The sequence below is a fragment of the Montipora foliosa genome, chromosome 7 (genome assembly GCF_036669935.1).
Source record: "Montipora foliosa isolate CH-2021 chromosome 7, ASM3666993v2, whole genome shotgun sequence".
Lineage (NCBI taxonomy): Eukaryota > Metazoa > Cnidaria > Anthozoa > Scleractinia > Acroporidae > Montipora > Montipora foliosa.
The window spans coordinates 25566681-25584180 of NC_090875.1; the positions used below are offsets into that span (position 1 = coordinate 25566681).

The 17500-nt window shown below is 35.6% G+C and overlaps 1 protein-coding gene across 1 annotated transcript in view; it reads right to left on the reverse strand.

The window, feature by feature from the left end:
* The window catches only part of LOC138011560 (exportin-T-like), a 60426-nt gene that overhangs the window by 2049 nt on the left and 40877 nt on the right, over positions 1-17500 (reverse strand). Inside the window, exons 19-37 of the mRNA XM_068858626.1 lie at positions 13875-13925; positions 13171-13239; positions 12920-13014; positions 12775-12841; positions 12622-12660; positions 11858-11914; positions 11670-11738; positions 11411-11484; positions 10313-10382; positions 8925-9086; positions 8064-8120; positions 6737-6832; positions 5295-5388; positions 4446-4513; positions 3749-3797; positions 2923-3041; positions 2232-2279; positions 2033-2104; positions 1368-1424 (exon numbers count right to left, since the gene is read on the reverse strand). Of these exons, the coding sequence (XP_068714727.1) occupies positions 1368-1424; positions 2033-2104; positions 2232-2279; positions 2923-3041; positions 3749-3797; positions 4446-4513; positions 5295-5388; positions 6737-6832; positions 8064-8120; positions 8925-9086; positions 10313-10382; positions 11411-11484; positions 11670-11738; positions 11858-11914; positions 12622-12660; positions 12775-12841; positions 12920-13014; positions 13171-13239; positions 13875-13925 (1413 nt within the window). The remainder of the gene's footprint in view (positions 1-1367; positions 1425-2032; positions 2105-2231; positions 2280-2922; positions 3042-3748; positions 3798-4445; positions 4514-5294; positions 5389-6736; positions 6833-8063; positions 8121-8924; positions 9087-10312; positions 10383-11410; positions 11485-11669; positions 11739-11857; positions 11915-12621; positions 12661-12774; positions 12842-12919; positions 13015-13170; positions 13240-13874; positions 13926-17500) is intronic.

Below are 17500 nucleotides of genomic sequence, written 5' to 3' on the forward strand. Positions count from 1 at the left end.
TCTCAAATGCTTTTTGTTGCCAAGATCAATCTCTTGGAGCAAACATAATTTTACCCTTTTAAAGTAACAAACTTGACAACACTAGCAATCAATAGTCTGTCGACCACTAGCTAATGAAAGGCCTGTGTTTGATCCTGAGATAAATAACTGTGTAATTGCCATACAATAATCATAGCCCTTTCAAAACTGGAAAGCAAAGTAGTCTGTGGTTTCATCTCAGGTCCATCAACCCATGCCTTTCACTAACTTGCGACAAACGACCGCCTGCAATTTCGTTAACTATGTCATCACTTATGCAGCCTCTATGTAGCTAATTAGTCGTAAGGCAAATAACTTAGTTTAGGAATTACACATCCTGACAGTAAAACAGAGGTTTGAACACTTATTTAATTATTATTTATCAAATGCAGAACGTTTGCGTTAATTTGCAAATTTCTAGGGATGGACAGGATCCCACAGTTATTAGAGAATGTTCATTATTTTGTCATCAATATCAGAGAAATATCTGCCCACTATTTGAAATTCTTGTTATATTTAATACAAAACCCTGATATTGCTCCAATTTGAGGAACCTTTATTCTAGAGAAGGATACCAGCTAAAATACTACTTAACACATTCAACGTATTTTAAAAGTGCCTATGAAGTAAAAAATCTATTTTGCTTACTTTAAAGACCTTTCAAAACGACGAAGAATGGTGTTTTCTATTTTGGAATAGAATGATACCCTCTTATGATGTTGCCATGGCAACCATTTTTGCTGCTGGGTTTATTTGACGCAGGATTAATTTTGTCGTTTGTTGTAATAAGACACATTCACTCTCGGTAAGTTTATATGTAGATGTAAAGCATTATGGGTAGAACATGTGTTTCAAGTCTGACCATCTGCCTGTACCGATCTGTTCAAAATCCGAGGTATTCAGTTCATTAGAGAGCGGCTGAAAAAGAGGGTGTTGCCATAACAATATCCTAGTAAGTGTCACTTTGTACCTTGTCTAATGTACATGTAAATTACTGGTGCCAAGTTTGAATATCATTTCTCCAATACTTGCAAAGATACTCTCAATTTTGGGATTTATTACGGTCATTTGTACAGTTTGTGGTGTCATCAATAACTTTGAATATCTCAGAAACAAGAGAAGATATTCTAAAATACAAAACACCATTCTTCATCATTTTGAAAGGTCTTTAAAATAAGCAAAAGATATTTTTTTACTTCATGGGCACTTTAAAGTGACTAACAGCTTGCATGGAAGCTCATTTAAGGGAAAGAGAGAAACCAGTGAAAACCCTGTCACACCACTTGTTTACCAACGCAAAAACGATAATTATGATATCTTATGCATCCACAGTGAATCTATGTTCCTACCTTCGCATAAGTCTTGAAAGTTTTTATATCTGCATGCTGTAATGCATTTGTGTATTCCTGTAGAAAATAACCAAACTTCTCATCACAAGCTATACTTGCAAACAATTTATACCGAGTCTCAGTTTTCCAGTAGAGTGAAGTAACCACCGCAATCTGAGAGGTTATTTTTGTGAGTTGATGTAATATATAGATTTCGCCAAGCCTAAAAGAAGAGCTCCCAGGTTATTCATTCTTACAATAAGTTAACCTGGCTTGAGCCTGCACTCCAATCCTCTGTATAATGCTAGACAATTTTATCCATCAACTGGAGGCATTGTAAGGTGCCTTAGGGGTCAATGAGTTAAGTCATTCCATTCAGTTAGTCTAAATTTATCCTTCAAACAGAGCACTACAGTGTTAAGGGCTGGAAACCCACCCAAAAAGCTGTCCATCTGTAATTTTTCAGCCTGCATGTCATTTCAGTTGTAGCTAATTTAAGGTGAAAAGGTAAGACAAGGTTTTTCCAATGATAAGGACCAAAATGTCCCCATACCAAACAAATGTGCTTTGAATTAATTTTCTGGTTTTTTTTTACAAGGACTACCTCATTATCTCTAATACCCAAAGTCCTAGAACTCTGAAAGCCCAAATATTCAAAATATGACATGAAACTCTTTCTTGTTCACCTGGATGGCTTGTGGAGTCAGCTGTAGCGTTGGCAAATATGTATTTTGTAGGAAGTTTATAAATTCCCCTCCCTGAAAACAGAAATGAAAATTGAGACATGTTTGATCATATGTCCACTGAATCATTGAAGTACGTACATGTCACAGAAAAACTTTGGAGTAATAAACATTGTCTTTTCAGCACAAACTGCCATCTTACCTGCTTTTGAAGAATTGTTTTTTGTGTCCATACAATCTCTTGTAATGCCTGTCAGGTTTAAGAAAGAAAGTGACAAGAAAAAAAAAAAACCAAAATATCATGTTTTGTTAATAATTCTCGTGATATTAACGAAATTAAATACCAAATGATTTGATCACAGAATGTTTCATGTGTAAAACTCTAAAATAATGCTCATTAATTCTTTCAAACTGCCAAGACTATACACCCCCAAAATTAATTAAGTGCATCAATGACTGGATCAAAACTGATGAAGCAAAAAACATGGAATATTACAGTAAGCCTCTTATATCCGACATGATTAGTTCAAGTTTTCCTTTTAACTTTAAACTATTACCTTTTTACTTAAATGATGCAATAATACTTATTATGGCAATAATGACGATGAAAATGTTTTCATAAACCCATTATACGGATAGTATCAATTATGTGCTTTCACAACAACTAGAAGCCAAAGAAGCATTTCAAATCATACACAACATTACTAAAACTCTACTAAACAAAAACAATAAAGAGTAATTCAGGAACACAAAGGACATTAACTAAACCAAACAGCCAAACCTAAACAAAACCTAAACAAAATATCTTTAACTTACTTCACAAACCCTTTTTAATTTATTCCCTCTGAGGCTGAATGTTAATAATAGTAATAATATTATTAAGGTAGACCTACCAAGATTGTTTGAGCATCAGTAAAATCAAATGTTGACCTCATAGGAGCCATGAATGTAGCTGGGACAATATTCTCATAGATAAATTCTCCAAATCCATTTAATCCATTATCATTTCCTCCTATATCCAATAAAAACAATAAAAACAAAGGAGGTCTTATTTCTTTTCTCTTTTGACCACAATTTATTCACAATGCTAATTTCATTAATGGACAAACAGTACTGACATATGTAATGAATCATATATTTGATTGCGGATATGAAATCAAGTAAAGATATGATCCTCGCAGTTATGGACGCAATTTTAGCAATAATTGCATCCATAAGTGCAAGGATCATAGCTTTACTTGATTAATTTAATTATTTTGCACGAAAAAAATCAATAATATCCAATAATTATATGTGGGACCAAAAAATTTCTCTGCTTTAATTGCCTTGATGGCAATAAGGTTTCCCACTGCAATTTGTTCAGAAAAAAAGGAATGACTTCATATGCACTCCTCTTTTCTATTTTTCACTAACATGATGAGTTTATCACTGAACCATATGCTGCATTATGGAAGAAGACCCGTGCTCTGTTAATGGAGTGCAGCACCGAACCATTAAACAAAACTTTTACCAATTTTTCTGACCACTGGTAGGTTGCCTTTTAATTGTGGAAAATTTCTACTCTAACTCCCACCAGTTTTATTACTGGGATCTTTGTCCTTTCCTGCACCTCTCTCCAAGTAGTCTTGTCTAGCTTAATTGAGATACATGTAGAAAATACATGTATTACACAGCATAACTGGCAAATTGTATTTTACTGGAAGAACTATTTACACTCACCCCAGAGTTCAACCAGTTTGCGAAGTATATTGAAAGAAATCTTCTGTGCCTGAGGGAAAACCAGCAAGGCCATGAATGTGGAAACAAATTAGTACTTAATATCTGACAATAAGCATGTGAAATTTACCATGGGCATTCTTGGTATAAGTCTTTACAACAATGAGCAACTAAAGTATAAAGTAACACACATTTAAGCCTTGTGGAGAGGGTGTATTTGTATCTAGTTGATGAAGATCGATGTACACTTTTTTGGTAAAATTCATCATAGCAAAAAATTAAGAAATAAAATACAAAAAAAAAAACATGAAAAGAAACGAATTCAAGTCAAACATAACATGCTGAAAAACTCAAGTGACAAAATTATCCCTGTTTGCAAAAGTATAGTACATTCAAGTCCTACATAATTTGCCACTATTCCAGTTTGGAGAATAATAGTGCGGCTTAACCAGTAACTCCTGAGAGTGAGATATAACATATTAAATAATAATCATCTTCCAAACCTAGTTAAGAAGGCACCCATGCAGCTCTTAATACGAGTCTACAATACAATATCTCAACAGTGGAGTATCAGAAGAAATACTTGTTGTAAGTTGACGAAGGCTAAAATCCAAATAGAATCATTTAATTTTTCTGTGTATCTCCATGTATCATCAATTAAGTCACCATTACAAATACAACTTCAGTAAATCATCATTACCACAGGATCTGGAAATTCAACTGCGCCTTGAATTAAAGTCATCAGCACTTGACGTAGATCCTGGTGGTCTGCATAATAGAACAAAAATCATGAAGAACACCCGGCACTGAAAATTTAGGGTTTCCTGTTTTCTCAACCAAATCCTATCCAAGGAAAATTCATTCCAAGTCTAATAAAATCCAACATAATAAAATAATATTACTATAATATTATTATATCTACTGAGCCTCCCCACCCCCATGAATTTGGAAAGTGGGACACGTGAAGCAAACAGATGATCAACTCGGCTCCCATCATCAAACACTTTTAAATTACTGAAACCTCTGTTTTGAATATGTCACAAAGTTGTAAATTGAAATTTTCTTTCCCTGGTAAGTTCTGAGGAAATGAGCATTGCATACTTCTCTAGTTTTCATTTTCAAAAGGCTACAGAAAATTCAACAGGTGATCATTATTTTGCAGTTGTGCAAGATTTAAATATTCATTTCTGAAAGCCATGAAAACCCTAATACATGTATATGGTACAATTAGAGCTGAAGGATTCAAAATTTGGTATACATTATAGAATTGTGCCCATAAAAAAAAACATAGGAAACTTTTAATGAATCTTAAAAAGGCCAGGATGCATGCAGAACTTTTTAATGCAATTCTGTCAATTATATCAATCCCTGGGTTGATTATACAAGTATTGTTCCTCCTTAGACCACCAAAACATTGTACATACTCCTTGGAAAATAAGCAGACAGCAATTACATGTAGCAGGGTTATTCACAGTATTCTATTTGTTTAAAGTTAGGCAAATGTAAATTTAGATTCATCCTCCAAAATTAACTTGAAATAGAAACTCACTTAGAGAGGTTAGCACTATAGTGACATCATTCGTCACAACAGCAGCAACAAACAGGAAGTAACTGCGCCTCAAAGTTTCCTTGTCTCTGGTCGCCTAGAAAACATTAATGACTTAATAGTACAAGGTTACAGATCTATGGAAATGTGTAATGTTACACATCTATGGGACCAACTACCAACACGAGTATCAAATAATGATATTACCTAATTTAAGTGAATTTTACAAGAACTTAAAGACTTAATGTTTTCAAGGCTACAATAGCTTCAAATGTGATCAATGTCAATCTTAAGGTGATTCCCTGGTTTTGCATAACTGCGCATAGTTTTTTTATGTCACTGGCGCGTGCAGTAGAGCGGGCACATTGATAAAATGGCAGATTTTCATTGACGTCAAGCGTAATCCATCAAGGAATGGCTATTTTCTCCTGAACGAGTTCGGTGACCCACATTTGTTATTTCATATATTTGCCAAGAATGGTGTCTTCATGCAGTAGTGGAAAAATCAGAAAAAATCTATGGCCGGTTTTTGGCAATTTCATAAAATTGTGCGGAAGAAGCCATTACGAGTCAAACAGTCCACACTTAAGTTAAATCCATTTTGGAGTGTTAAGTACTCACAAAGGCATTCAAATAAACTTGTCAGGTACGTACTTGAGTGGATTACATTTAGGAAATTGAGCTAGATTTGTCCAAAATTGGGGGTGCGCAGCAATTTGTCAAGGAAAGTAGCTCAAATAGCCATATTCGTCAAAGTCGTACCATGGAAATGAGCAAGGTGACCCCCCCTTTTTTATTACATTTTTATCATCTCCTTGACATGTTACAACAGTGTATAAAGTTTCATGGGAGATCTAAGACAAGTTCCATGCCTAGGGATGGATTTTCTTTATTACCATCATTGAGAGATGACACAGTACTAGTATGTACAGTATTTGGCTTTGTGTGTATAATTATAATTCATATGATCTATAATTTTATACTCTTTCATATTTTATATTCTTATATTCTCTCATTTTATTGATATTTTTGTCATGAATTTTTTATAACAGCCTCTGACTCAGATACCAAGGGCAACCTCATCCCATGCATTGACATCCCATAAATTTATTGATTGATTTTGATTGACAGAATTAACGCATGTGTATCTCACCTAACAAATTTAGGACCCCAAAAAAAAAATGTCCAAATTTCTCCATATGCTGCTCCCCCCTCCCCCACCCTTTTCACCCCCCAAAAATGTTGCTTGCAATAAGGAAAAGGTAGGCTTCTGAACTTTCTATCTTTCTATTATGGCTATAAAAACTTGAGCATTTTATGAGAGTAACCTCTTGATTTCTATGAGTGAGACTCGATCTAACTCTGTCTAATGCCAAGTGATTTTATTAGTCAACGGAGGAAGGGGGGGAGGGGGTGGGGAGCAGTTTAGGAGTTAATGGGTGTACCTCTTCATTCTTCATTTCAGCCAGTTTGCCAAGGACACTGAAGATACAATTCACAATAGCCATGAAGACATCTCTCAAGAAAGGACCAATTTGCTGCTGCATAAGGAAAGACCACAAAACACTATTACTGGCTTGTTGGACACCATTAATAATTCATGGTGTCCAACAAACGAGTGAATACTTTAACTATTATTAAAGCATTTAATTACTTTGTTTGAAGAACAAAGTGTAGGATTCGACTTTTGGGGAGGAGGGGGGGGGGGGTTGCACTGTGGTTGCACATGCATAAGATTCTTTGTCTTGAAGAAGACAGCCTAAGTAGGATTTGAACTCAGTATCTCCTCATTCAAAGGCAATCGCGATGACCGCTAAACTACGGACCACTATGCAACAAAGTAATGGGGAAATGTGTATTGAAGAATTGTCTGCGCGACCGGAAACGAGTTTTCATGTTTTCATTGCACAAAATGCAATATCTGGTCATCGCATGACTATTTCATAATAATTATTGTCCTGGTATTGTTAAGAAAAAGTATTAAATATTCATAAAAAATCATTGAAATTCTGTGAATTTTAAGGCAATCAGATCAAAGTTCTTCAAACAAAGTGTAAGCTACCCATAGCCTCTTGTTCATACTATTTAACCTTTCCCTCTTAAGAGTGACACTGTCTAATGCCAGACAATTTTACTCGTCTTTGGAGGACAGCTTAGGAATGAAAAGGATTTACGCATATTGGATTCATGAAATGCCAGCACTTTGCCAATAACTTATAAACAAATTGTGTGGAGGAAAATTTGAGGCCATAGTGAAAAGTTAAAGATGGTCCTTGTTAAATTATTTGTTGAATTTTGGTGACATACAAAGCTGAAGTTTTGAAAACAAGGTCAGACTTCACTGCGAAATTGCTTGTTGCAAGCAATATTATTAGTCCATATATAGGCAAAAAAATTCCTTAAACCTAATTCGGGGACGTTTGCATTATTAGGCAACTAAGAGTTGACTTTTCTGGGCCAGAGAAAAAGTCCTCTCCAAAGTATGTCCCCTTTAACCCTTTTGCAACTTAGGGTCTTCTAGATTATGCTCCACCTAAGGCCAGACAATTTTACTTGTCAGTGAGGGCCAGGTAGAGGTAAAAGGGTGTATAATAAACAACTTAAATAATAACTTTGACCATTCAGTCGTCACAGCAAAATCTCAAATTTCGGCCTAGCTGTATTGATCTTGCTATTGCTCAGTCAATACCGCAAGGCCTCAGTTTGAGATTTTGCTGTAACAACCTCACTTATGGTTATAACTAGTTTAAAAATCATACTGCACAAACTGACCTTAAATCTTGTAATTATTTGATTAATAAGGGGAATAAATTCCTGGATATCTCTTGCCTGTGGAGATAAAATAATCCTATTTGAGGTTCAAAAATGTCATTGCAAAACAAAAGCCAACATTTCACTTCTCCAGAAAAGACAAATATGCTTTCAAGGTCAAGATGAAAGCCCACGGACTTTGCAAAGATAGTTAGTGCACCTGTAACATTTAAATTTGTTTAAAAAGATTACAATATTTAACCCATCAAACTGACAGCAAGATCACACATAAAAGTGTGAAGGAAGTTAGACACTGCAAATTCATGTGCTTCACTTCATACAATGACTTGATTGTATTCTCCTGTTGTATAACCAAGAACATACTGAGGGAAATCTTGACTAAACAGGCACAAGTTTATTCAACCCATGCATTAATAAAAATGCAGGATGAAACACACAAAAGAAACTAATAAATTAGTGTTGACTTTATAAAGGAATGGCGAAGTGGGGAGAGCACCCACCTCCCACCAACGTGACCAGGGTTTGATTCCCAGACTTGGCGTCATATGTGGGTCAACTTTGTTGGTTCTCTACTTTGCTCCGAGAGAGAACGAGAGAACTTAAATAAAGTTCCTTTACAAGCCTTTCAAATTTTTCTGATTCACATTAATTTTATTTTTAACTACTTCATTTGGAATAATACTACCTTTTGCAAAAATAATCAATGCCTTCCATGGACATAAAAACTAAAAATGTTGAGTACATGTAAGTATAGTTTAAAATAATTATACAGGCATATGAGGATTGTATTGCATTGATCTACAAATTCCTGGCTTTAATGATACCAACATGTACAGTTTGGAAATATTAAACGCTACTTACTGAACAGTCTTCCACTAAAAGATGAGAAACTGCCATAGGTATAAATGGTAGTACACCATCTCCCAGGCAGACAATCATCCTGTGAAGGTACTGCCGTACACCAGAGTGGATGGTGTCCCTGTGTATTGGGATAGTGAGAGCTTTCAAGAAAATGGGTAATGCCTGCAAGATAAAAAGACACCTTGATTGTGACAGAGAGTACATGTGGCTTTGAAATAATAATAATAGAACATTGTGATGCAGATTCCATACGCAGCCACTTCAAGGCGTAGATCTCTAACCCACTGACTCCTAGGAGTAAGACCTACCGGTACTTGTCAATGGGCTGCAGTTCAAGAGTCGATGGGTTAACTGTAGTAATTGTTTCCTTAGATAAGAAGTTACTTTGTCCCACACTGTCTGTCTTGATCCAGGCATTTAAAGGGGTGCTCAGTCAACATTCAGCACAAAAAGTGTTGCACACTTTCCTGGTATGAACTGTGTGGAGGTTTGCATAGATGACTAAAAATGTATTATCCGGAACTCATGCAGGCTCGACTACCAACCACTGTTTTGGGAAATGAGCCTGTACTCAGGGAAGTGAGCCAAGCCTGAGTGAGCAGTAGAAATCAAGCCAAGAACTCATATCCTTCCCATATTTTCTCAGACTTGATCGTTATTGTCAGGACGAGATCAGCAAAGAAATGTTCCAAAATGTGGAACGCACATGCTAGCCGTGCAGAGCCAATGTCCTTGCACATTAAACCTACAGTGTATACTGCACTGTTTTCTGCCAAAGTTATTCTCATCATCCCTGTCACTGCTTAAACTTTCTACTACTGGCTATACTTCTAGACACAAGTAAAGTTGAAGTCGAAGACAAGGGGAAAAGGGTTTCAAACAAATGCAAACATAATGTGATGGTGAACAAAACCAACATGCATGAAATAGACCAAATCAGTTAACTCGATGATGTACCCAATTCAAACCCTTTGGGAATAAAATTTATTGTTCCAGGTATTTCCATATCACTTAAAGATGAATTACATGTATATGATGCATTATAAATGTAAATACAACACATAAAGAATCTTAACCTGGGAGATTTGAATTGAGTACAAGACTTAGATAGCTGATTCGGTCTATTGAGCATTTTCACGTGACGTCACGGTGGCCACAATGGTGTATCTAAACAATAGAACAGTGGCCAGGTTGGTGTAGGAATTAAACTCCATTATCATGCAAATGTTTTCCTTTGTTTCGGTGGAAAAACAAGGTTACTGATCACGTGAGTGAAAACAATCTATAAATGCATTTCTGGACATTATCATGTTATTCTCTACAGAAAGGAAATTTCACTTTATTTTAATTTGGTAAGAAAAACACCATGAACATGAAGTGAATAATACCTCTGTAAAACATGGTGCACACCCACTGTCCTTCAACGACTGATGATTGGGGAATGCTTTGCTGGCACGACTGAAAGTTAAAACAATCAGCTGGAATTGAGATTTAAGATACAGCAACTTCCATATTTTAATAGACTGAATTTCAGCCACCTTCTCTGAAAAGAAATAATTATATTAACGTAACAGAAGGATGTAAGCATCAAGATCAACCAGTATTATCAATTCTCAGAATTTACCTAAATGGACAGATAACAATTAATGAGGAGGAATGTCTCTCAAGGAAGCTGAAAAGGGTTTTTAGCTGCACTTGTGCATAGCCTACAGCTGTACATGTACACACGCCATAACTAAGAAACACGCATCAGCCAAATGAATCAAATTTCTATCAAAACTAGCACGCCAAACACCGGAAGTGAAAATACTGCGTAAAATCACCTGAACCGGAATAAAACCTACGAGAAAAATTGTCTTTATCTCGAAATTTTGCTTGGTGACCTATCTTGCTATTTTGCATGCTCGTATCATTCACGATGGCACTTCAAATAAAAAAGTTTCAGGGAACGTTATCTAGTACAATTTTCTGTTAAATTCTACTAGATAACTTTTTGTCAGACTCTCCAACAAGTTAAAGAATTTAGGGAGATTTTCACCAAAGAAATAAAAGCGGTAGGTCACCAACTAATTTTCAAAAACTGAAATTTAGAGGGCCTTTTTGTGGACCTGGCGTGTTGCCATGGTAACTGATATGCCATCATAGTTATAGTTTGCCTACGCTATGAAATATCTTTCATTGTTTCACAAACAATAAGGAACAAAAAAAACCTTTCGAGCCTCCTTAAGTGATGTGTTGAAAAACAACAAAAACAAACAGGGAACTTTTGCAGCATATTTATGACAACAAATGATGAGATCTTGAGAGATCAGATCACAAGAGCATCATGCCTGTGCACTTGCACATTTTAACGTTACATGCCTCCTGAAGTTTCCAACAATGTTTTGGAAGCATGCAACACATACATATATCACATCTCACCCAAAGCTGGAAATTTACTTTAAACAGTACTGTAGCTTAGCCAAAGTGATAAATTCTTAAAATACCTGGCATAAGCTACAAGATGATACAGCTGCTGTGCTTGAGCTGCAGATGAAGAATCATCAAATCCAGAACGAATCTGCAAAAGAACAACAAATGACTGTTTTCATTCCATTCCAGAAATCATACAAAGAAAGCACTTCTGCAAGCCTAATGAGGGGAAAAAGGGTTGTCATTATAATATTGTCTTTAACATTTTGACAACCTGAATGTTTAATCAAAGAATTTGCAACAAGACTTGATTAAGTAAGAGATGTCTTTCACCTTTGTAACAAGAGCATCAAACTTGGCAATGACTGGTGACAGCAAATCTTGCATGTACAACAACTGTTTCTGGAGATAAAAGTGCCAAACTCATATTCAATCATCAGTACTCAAAGATGTCACTGCATGACAAAAATATTCATTTGACTTTTTATGCAGTAGTCAAAGTAAGAATAGACTTGAATCACCTCTGCAACTGCACCACTGGCAACAATCAATATCCCTGCACTTTCATATAAGAACAACTGTGATAAAAAAATAACAACCAATCACCCACATATAACAAAAAGAAACAACAAGACTTGTGCAGCAGGTGTCATTAAAAGGCCATGCACCTCTCTTTGGCACACAACTTGGAAGAAAAAAATGACACAGTAGGACAACGTGAGCTACTTAATAAACATTACACTAAAACAGGTTTTAACAAAACTGAGATGTCCACACTGTTTACATAATTAATACAGTACATGTACATCCAGGTTTTGTCTCATGGACCTAACAGAAATGGTACTAAGAGACTCCTTTGATTCAACGATAGTTTCTTAACCAGAAGTCAGTCTGAAATCCAAACATTTGATTCAGTTTTTAAGTCATGCCCTTTACTCACTTCTAACTTTTACCTCTGTCACTTACTAATCATAAAAATACACAAACAAATCAAAAGTAAAAAACAATTAGCTCAGTTGGAAGTCTCAGGTTTGAGTGAAGTGAGACCAAATAATAATTATTATTGTCATTTTGTGCTGAAACTCTTCCTGTGCTAAGATAATCTCTGCATTAGGTGGTGATGCTATTAAGCTGTTGGCTTTGGTGAGTGGTGTAATCTGTCCTTTTCCCTTAAAGCAATTAGGTGTCCTGGGCAAATTATGTGCAATAAACTTATATGAATTGAATAACAGGCATATAAAATTTACACGAATGCTATGAAACAAGAAAATGGAAAGCTGAATACCTGATCATCGGCAGAAAGAAGATGTTGGTAACCGTTGTCCTAAAAAGAAATGAAAAATAATTATTCAGTACATGAAGTGTGTTGATGGGCATTCCACAGCAAATTAAAAGAATCATGCGCTCGTTGAAGTCATGGCCATGTACCCTTACTTACAGAAGAAATGACCAGGAGGGCTTGAAGCCTCTTTAATACATCACAAGCGTAATTGGTCACGTTGGCCCTGAGAATGAGGTATTGAAATATATATATGTTAGACTTCACCAAAGGTAGTCGAGATATGAAATTTAAATCAACTTACTTGTGAGATTTTATGAATCTTGAACATAGGTAGGCACATCTGCTTCTCACTGTACAGTTAGGGTTGCGAAGGCCTCTTTCATCTAGAAAAGCCATCTAAAAAGAATACGAGAGCACACGTCAGGCTTACCCTGTAATACCAAATACATTGATGCAATGGAAACAAAGTTTTTGAATTTGTAAATAACACTGCCAGGATTGAATCAAAGTTTGCTATTGTCACATATGTAAAAATTACAGTTCATTTCTTACCAGTGCTGTCGGGATATGCTGAGACTGGCTGGCAAAGAACCTGTCATATCTAACCACTGTTTCAAAGAACTGGTGAAACAAAGCAAGCAACAATAACGTTGTTTTTTGATGCAATGTAGTTAAAGAGATGGCATGTTTTTGTTGCGTAGTAAATGATTGAGTGAAATGATCCCATGATCGTGGCATGCTCAGAAAAATCCTCAACCCTTCGACTTACATTCTGGCCGGATCACTACCACAGTCAGCTGCAGGACTTAACGTAATTCCAACACAAGGTTACAACTAATCCATGTTTAATACTTGGGTTAATACTCTTTAAATATGAGGTGATAATACACTGTAGTGTCTCGGTTTGACCGGTTTAAAACAGAGCAAATACGGACAGAATGGGAGTTTTTCAATGTTCAAAGAAACTGTTTTCAACACGAGGCAAAGCCTGCGAATTTAGCTTGTCATCACTTGCCACTCATCATTTCGTTTATCCAATCAAATAAAGGGCATTTGAATGTTTTTCGTCTGTGTTGTTATTGACTATATATGTTGGTAAATACAAATGGCCAAGTGTTTTCACCTGGTGAATGTGCAAAATGCTTGATACCTTGTATTTTGGCCTAACATAATTTATTATACTGTAACAATAAATGAGACAAAAATTAATTCAATTAAGTAGAGAAACTTAAAAGTTTCATAATTATATTTAATACCATTTGAGCCACTGAGGAATGTCTGTAAAAGGAAACATCACTTGTAACCAACTATTGGGAAACAAAAAAATGTTCAGACCGTAAGTACAATGAATGGAACAAAAATTGTCATCATAATTGTCCCAATCTGTGAGTCAAAAATCAGGACATGACAACTAGGATTTATATTGTTTGAAAATTTGTGATCAAGAACTATGAATAACAGCTGTATTTTTTTTCTTCCAAGCCAAAACTTACCAAATCCTCATCAACACTTACCAAAGTCATCATTTGCTGAAGCATGGCAAACTTTGAAGTATCAGAATATAACTGCTGAGTCTGTAAAACAGGAAGGAAACAACCTTTTAGAATTTTCATTCTACTCCTATCAATAAAAGCTCAAAAACAAAGGGGTAACTCATGGTACAAATAATATTAGGAGTAGCAATCATGCCAAACAAACAGCATACAACGTAGTGTTATAACTTACAGACATAGCTTCCCCAAGCATATAGAGAGCCCGCACTGCCATCTCCACATCCATAAACTTAGCTCCCTTTAAATTTCTATAGAATAAAGATGATTAAAGCTTATTATTCTTGAGATCTTTAAAAAGGCTTAGATTTACTTTATACAGAGCCTCTTTTGCTTTTAGCCTAGCTTGCTAGAAATTTTTTTAGTAACCACAACAACCACTTCCCAAGTCCATATAAAGCTGAGTACAAATTATAAACGTAGATCTCTAAAATTAATTCAAAAGAATGAAAATCTACTACCGGTAATCAAAGCATATCAAAGGAAATGTTATGGGGTTTTTTTGTGAGAGAGAAAAAGTAGATTACTGTACTTAGCAGTGTTGACTTCAATTTGTTTGAGGTCTGATTATCAGATTCAATATGACGACAAGGATGACGATGGAAATCTCAATGCTCTTGCAATGTACATACAAGATTACATGCTAATTGATTAAAACTCTTAGGGCTCGTTTTTTAATTCACAATTCTGGAATAAGAATGGTTGGTACGGAATGATAGGAATAATTCAGATTGTCTGCATAAAAAAACGCCTGACGAGATGCGCGGTCCTGGAACGAGTAAATTAACATTGCGTAACAAATATGGCGGCCTATTTCTTGTAAGAAACATCACTGAAAAAAACTTTGTACTTTTGGTACAATGAAATTAGAAGGACTGTTTCATTGCGTCCAAAAGTGTAACCTGATTTTTTCTCAGGTAGAGACGTATTCAAATCGGCAGCGCTCATCTCGCCGTCAGTCATCTTGGATTTTCATTCGCGCAACATTCTCTTCATTCTGCCCCTGGGAGCAGAAAGGATGGAATGGCGCTCTGTCCATTCCAGAGTACTGTAGGAATGCAGAATAGAAAAACCAGCACATTTTACATTCTGGCCATTCTTATTCCAAAATTGTGAATTAAAAAATGCGCCCTAAGAGTTCTAATCAATTAGGATGTAATATTGTATTTTTAGTATTTACATTACAATAAATTATTATTCAATATTGCAAGAGCATTGAGATTTCCATCATCATCATTGTCATCATCTTGAATCAGACCTCAAACAAATTGAAGTCAACACTGCTCCCCTTAAACTACAAGCAATGAATAAATATAAGATGTGCATATACATGTATATGTATGTATGATTTTTACTGTAAGCCATGACACTAGTTTTGGAATAAGTGTACATGTAATTAAACTTCTTACTCACCCTAAGGTCAAACTCAAAATATCATGAACAGTAACCAATGCCAAGTTAGGGTCCTGTAAAAAGAAAGACAAAACAGCTGACTCACTGTTAACAACACATCCTGTAAGCTGTACCTATCAAAAATCAATGCAAGAAAATGCAGCTTAGTTACAAGAAGCTACAGAAACATGTGTCAGGTATCATTGCTGCTTTTATTTTGTTATTATTATTATTATTATGCAGTATGTAGTACGTAAGTATGCTTACAAATATAAGTAGGAAAAGGCACTATTGTGTAACAATCCCTACTGTTATCCCTTACTATTATTATTATTATTATTATTATTATTATTATTATTATTATTATTATTATTATCATCATCATTATCATTTAAGGATTTGCAAGTTACTAGTAGGAGCTACATGTATCAAGGAGTTACAATCAAGAGACAAAACTCATTAACAAAACCGTACACAAACTGACAAAAAGCTCTTGTTCACTATTAATTTTCTCCCTTGCGAATTCCACAACAGTTGTCTATTCCCCCATCCCCTCTACCCCTACCCAATGTTGATTTGGAAAGTGTTGATTTCCAGGAAACTGTTCGTGACCCCAAGAAAACAACATTGAGTTGGGAGTGTGGGGTGTGTGTGTGTGTGTGTGTGTGGGGGGGGGGGGGGGGGTTTAAATATGGTCATGTGTTTGTTTACAACTAAAAGTGTTTGGAAGGGTAATTTTCTTAAGAGCTTTGTCCACAATTGTAGTTGTCAATTTAGGAACCTACTAGATTAACCTCAGGCTCCCAACCTACACTGGCATTGCAGTTGTTGAAGTGCCACTGTGACCAAAAGATCATTTCTCATTTTTCTTTGGATTTCAAAACTACGTTAACTTAATTAACACAGAGCAATCAAAGTTTTAAACCTTGAGTTCAAAAAGACACCTGTTTATGTTAACTCCTATCTAATGGTCCGCTATTACTAATTTTAAGATCTTGAGAGAGCTCAATCGAGGAAAACTTGATGTCAAAGGCTCACTAGATTAAGAATGCAATGGTGTGTACGGGCTTTCAGACTTTTAAACTTGCATTTTGCTTATATAATAAGCTAAATTCACACACTGAAATTTAAGCTAGTGAGCCTTTGACATCATGGCGGACCATGAAATCCAAAACTTACACTCACAGTAAAAGGCTTCTGGATAAAAGTCAATGCTCAAAATTTTGCTAGTCATGCATTTACATGTAGCAAACACACTTTCAAAATTTGAAGAAAAAAAGGAAGTGATTTTCATCACAGGGAAGAAAAAAAGGAAGTGATTTTCATCACAGGGGCACTTTAAAGTAATAGACATAAAGGAATGCTGTGTGACAGTTAACAATAAAGATAGTATAGCATTCTTCTTTACCAATTGAGCAATGTTGTCAAACAAAATCTTCATTTCCTTTCTGAACTCAATAAACATAACTTCATCTTCTCCCTGAAAGAATTATTGAGAATATTAACGAACTAAAGATGGGGAGAAAATCAAGGAACCAAAGATAAAGATTGAGGTGGCTGCTATGGTCACAGCAGCACAGATAAATAATGCATAAAAGTATCACTATTTCAACCAATAGAGGACGTTTTCTGTGCTTCCATAACCTAATCTAAACACAAGGGGGAGTTGGGAGAATTCAAGACAGTTATGTGTCTCGGGTTTGTATAACTGTCGAGAATTCTCCCAACTCCCCTGAGTGTTTAGACGAGGCTATGGACACAAGGATAAAAGTCCTCTGTTGCTTTTATAAAATATTTTTCAAAGATAATTTAAAAAGGAAGGAAAATGCTGGTTTTCTTGCGTCCTACCAGCCAATCAAAATGCATGTCTGACAACACAGCCAATCAAAATTCATGTGATGTCACAGCCGTGTCTCCATAATCTCATCTAAACACAGCTA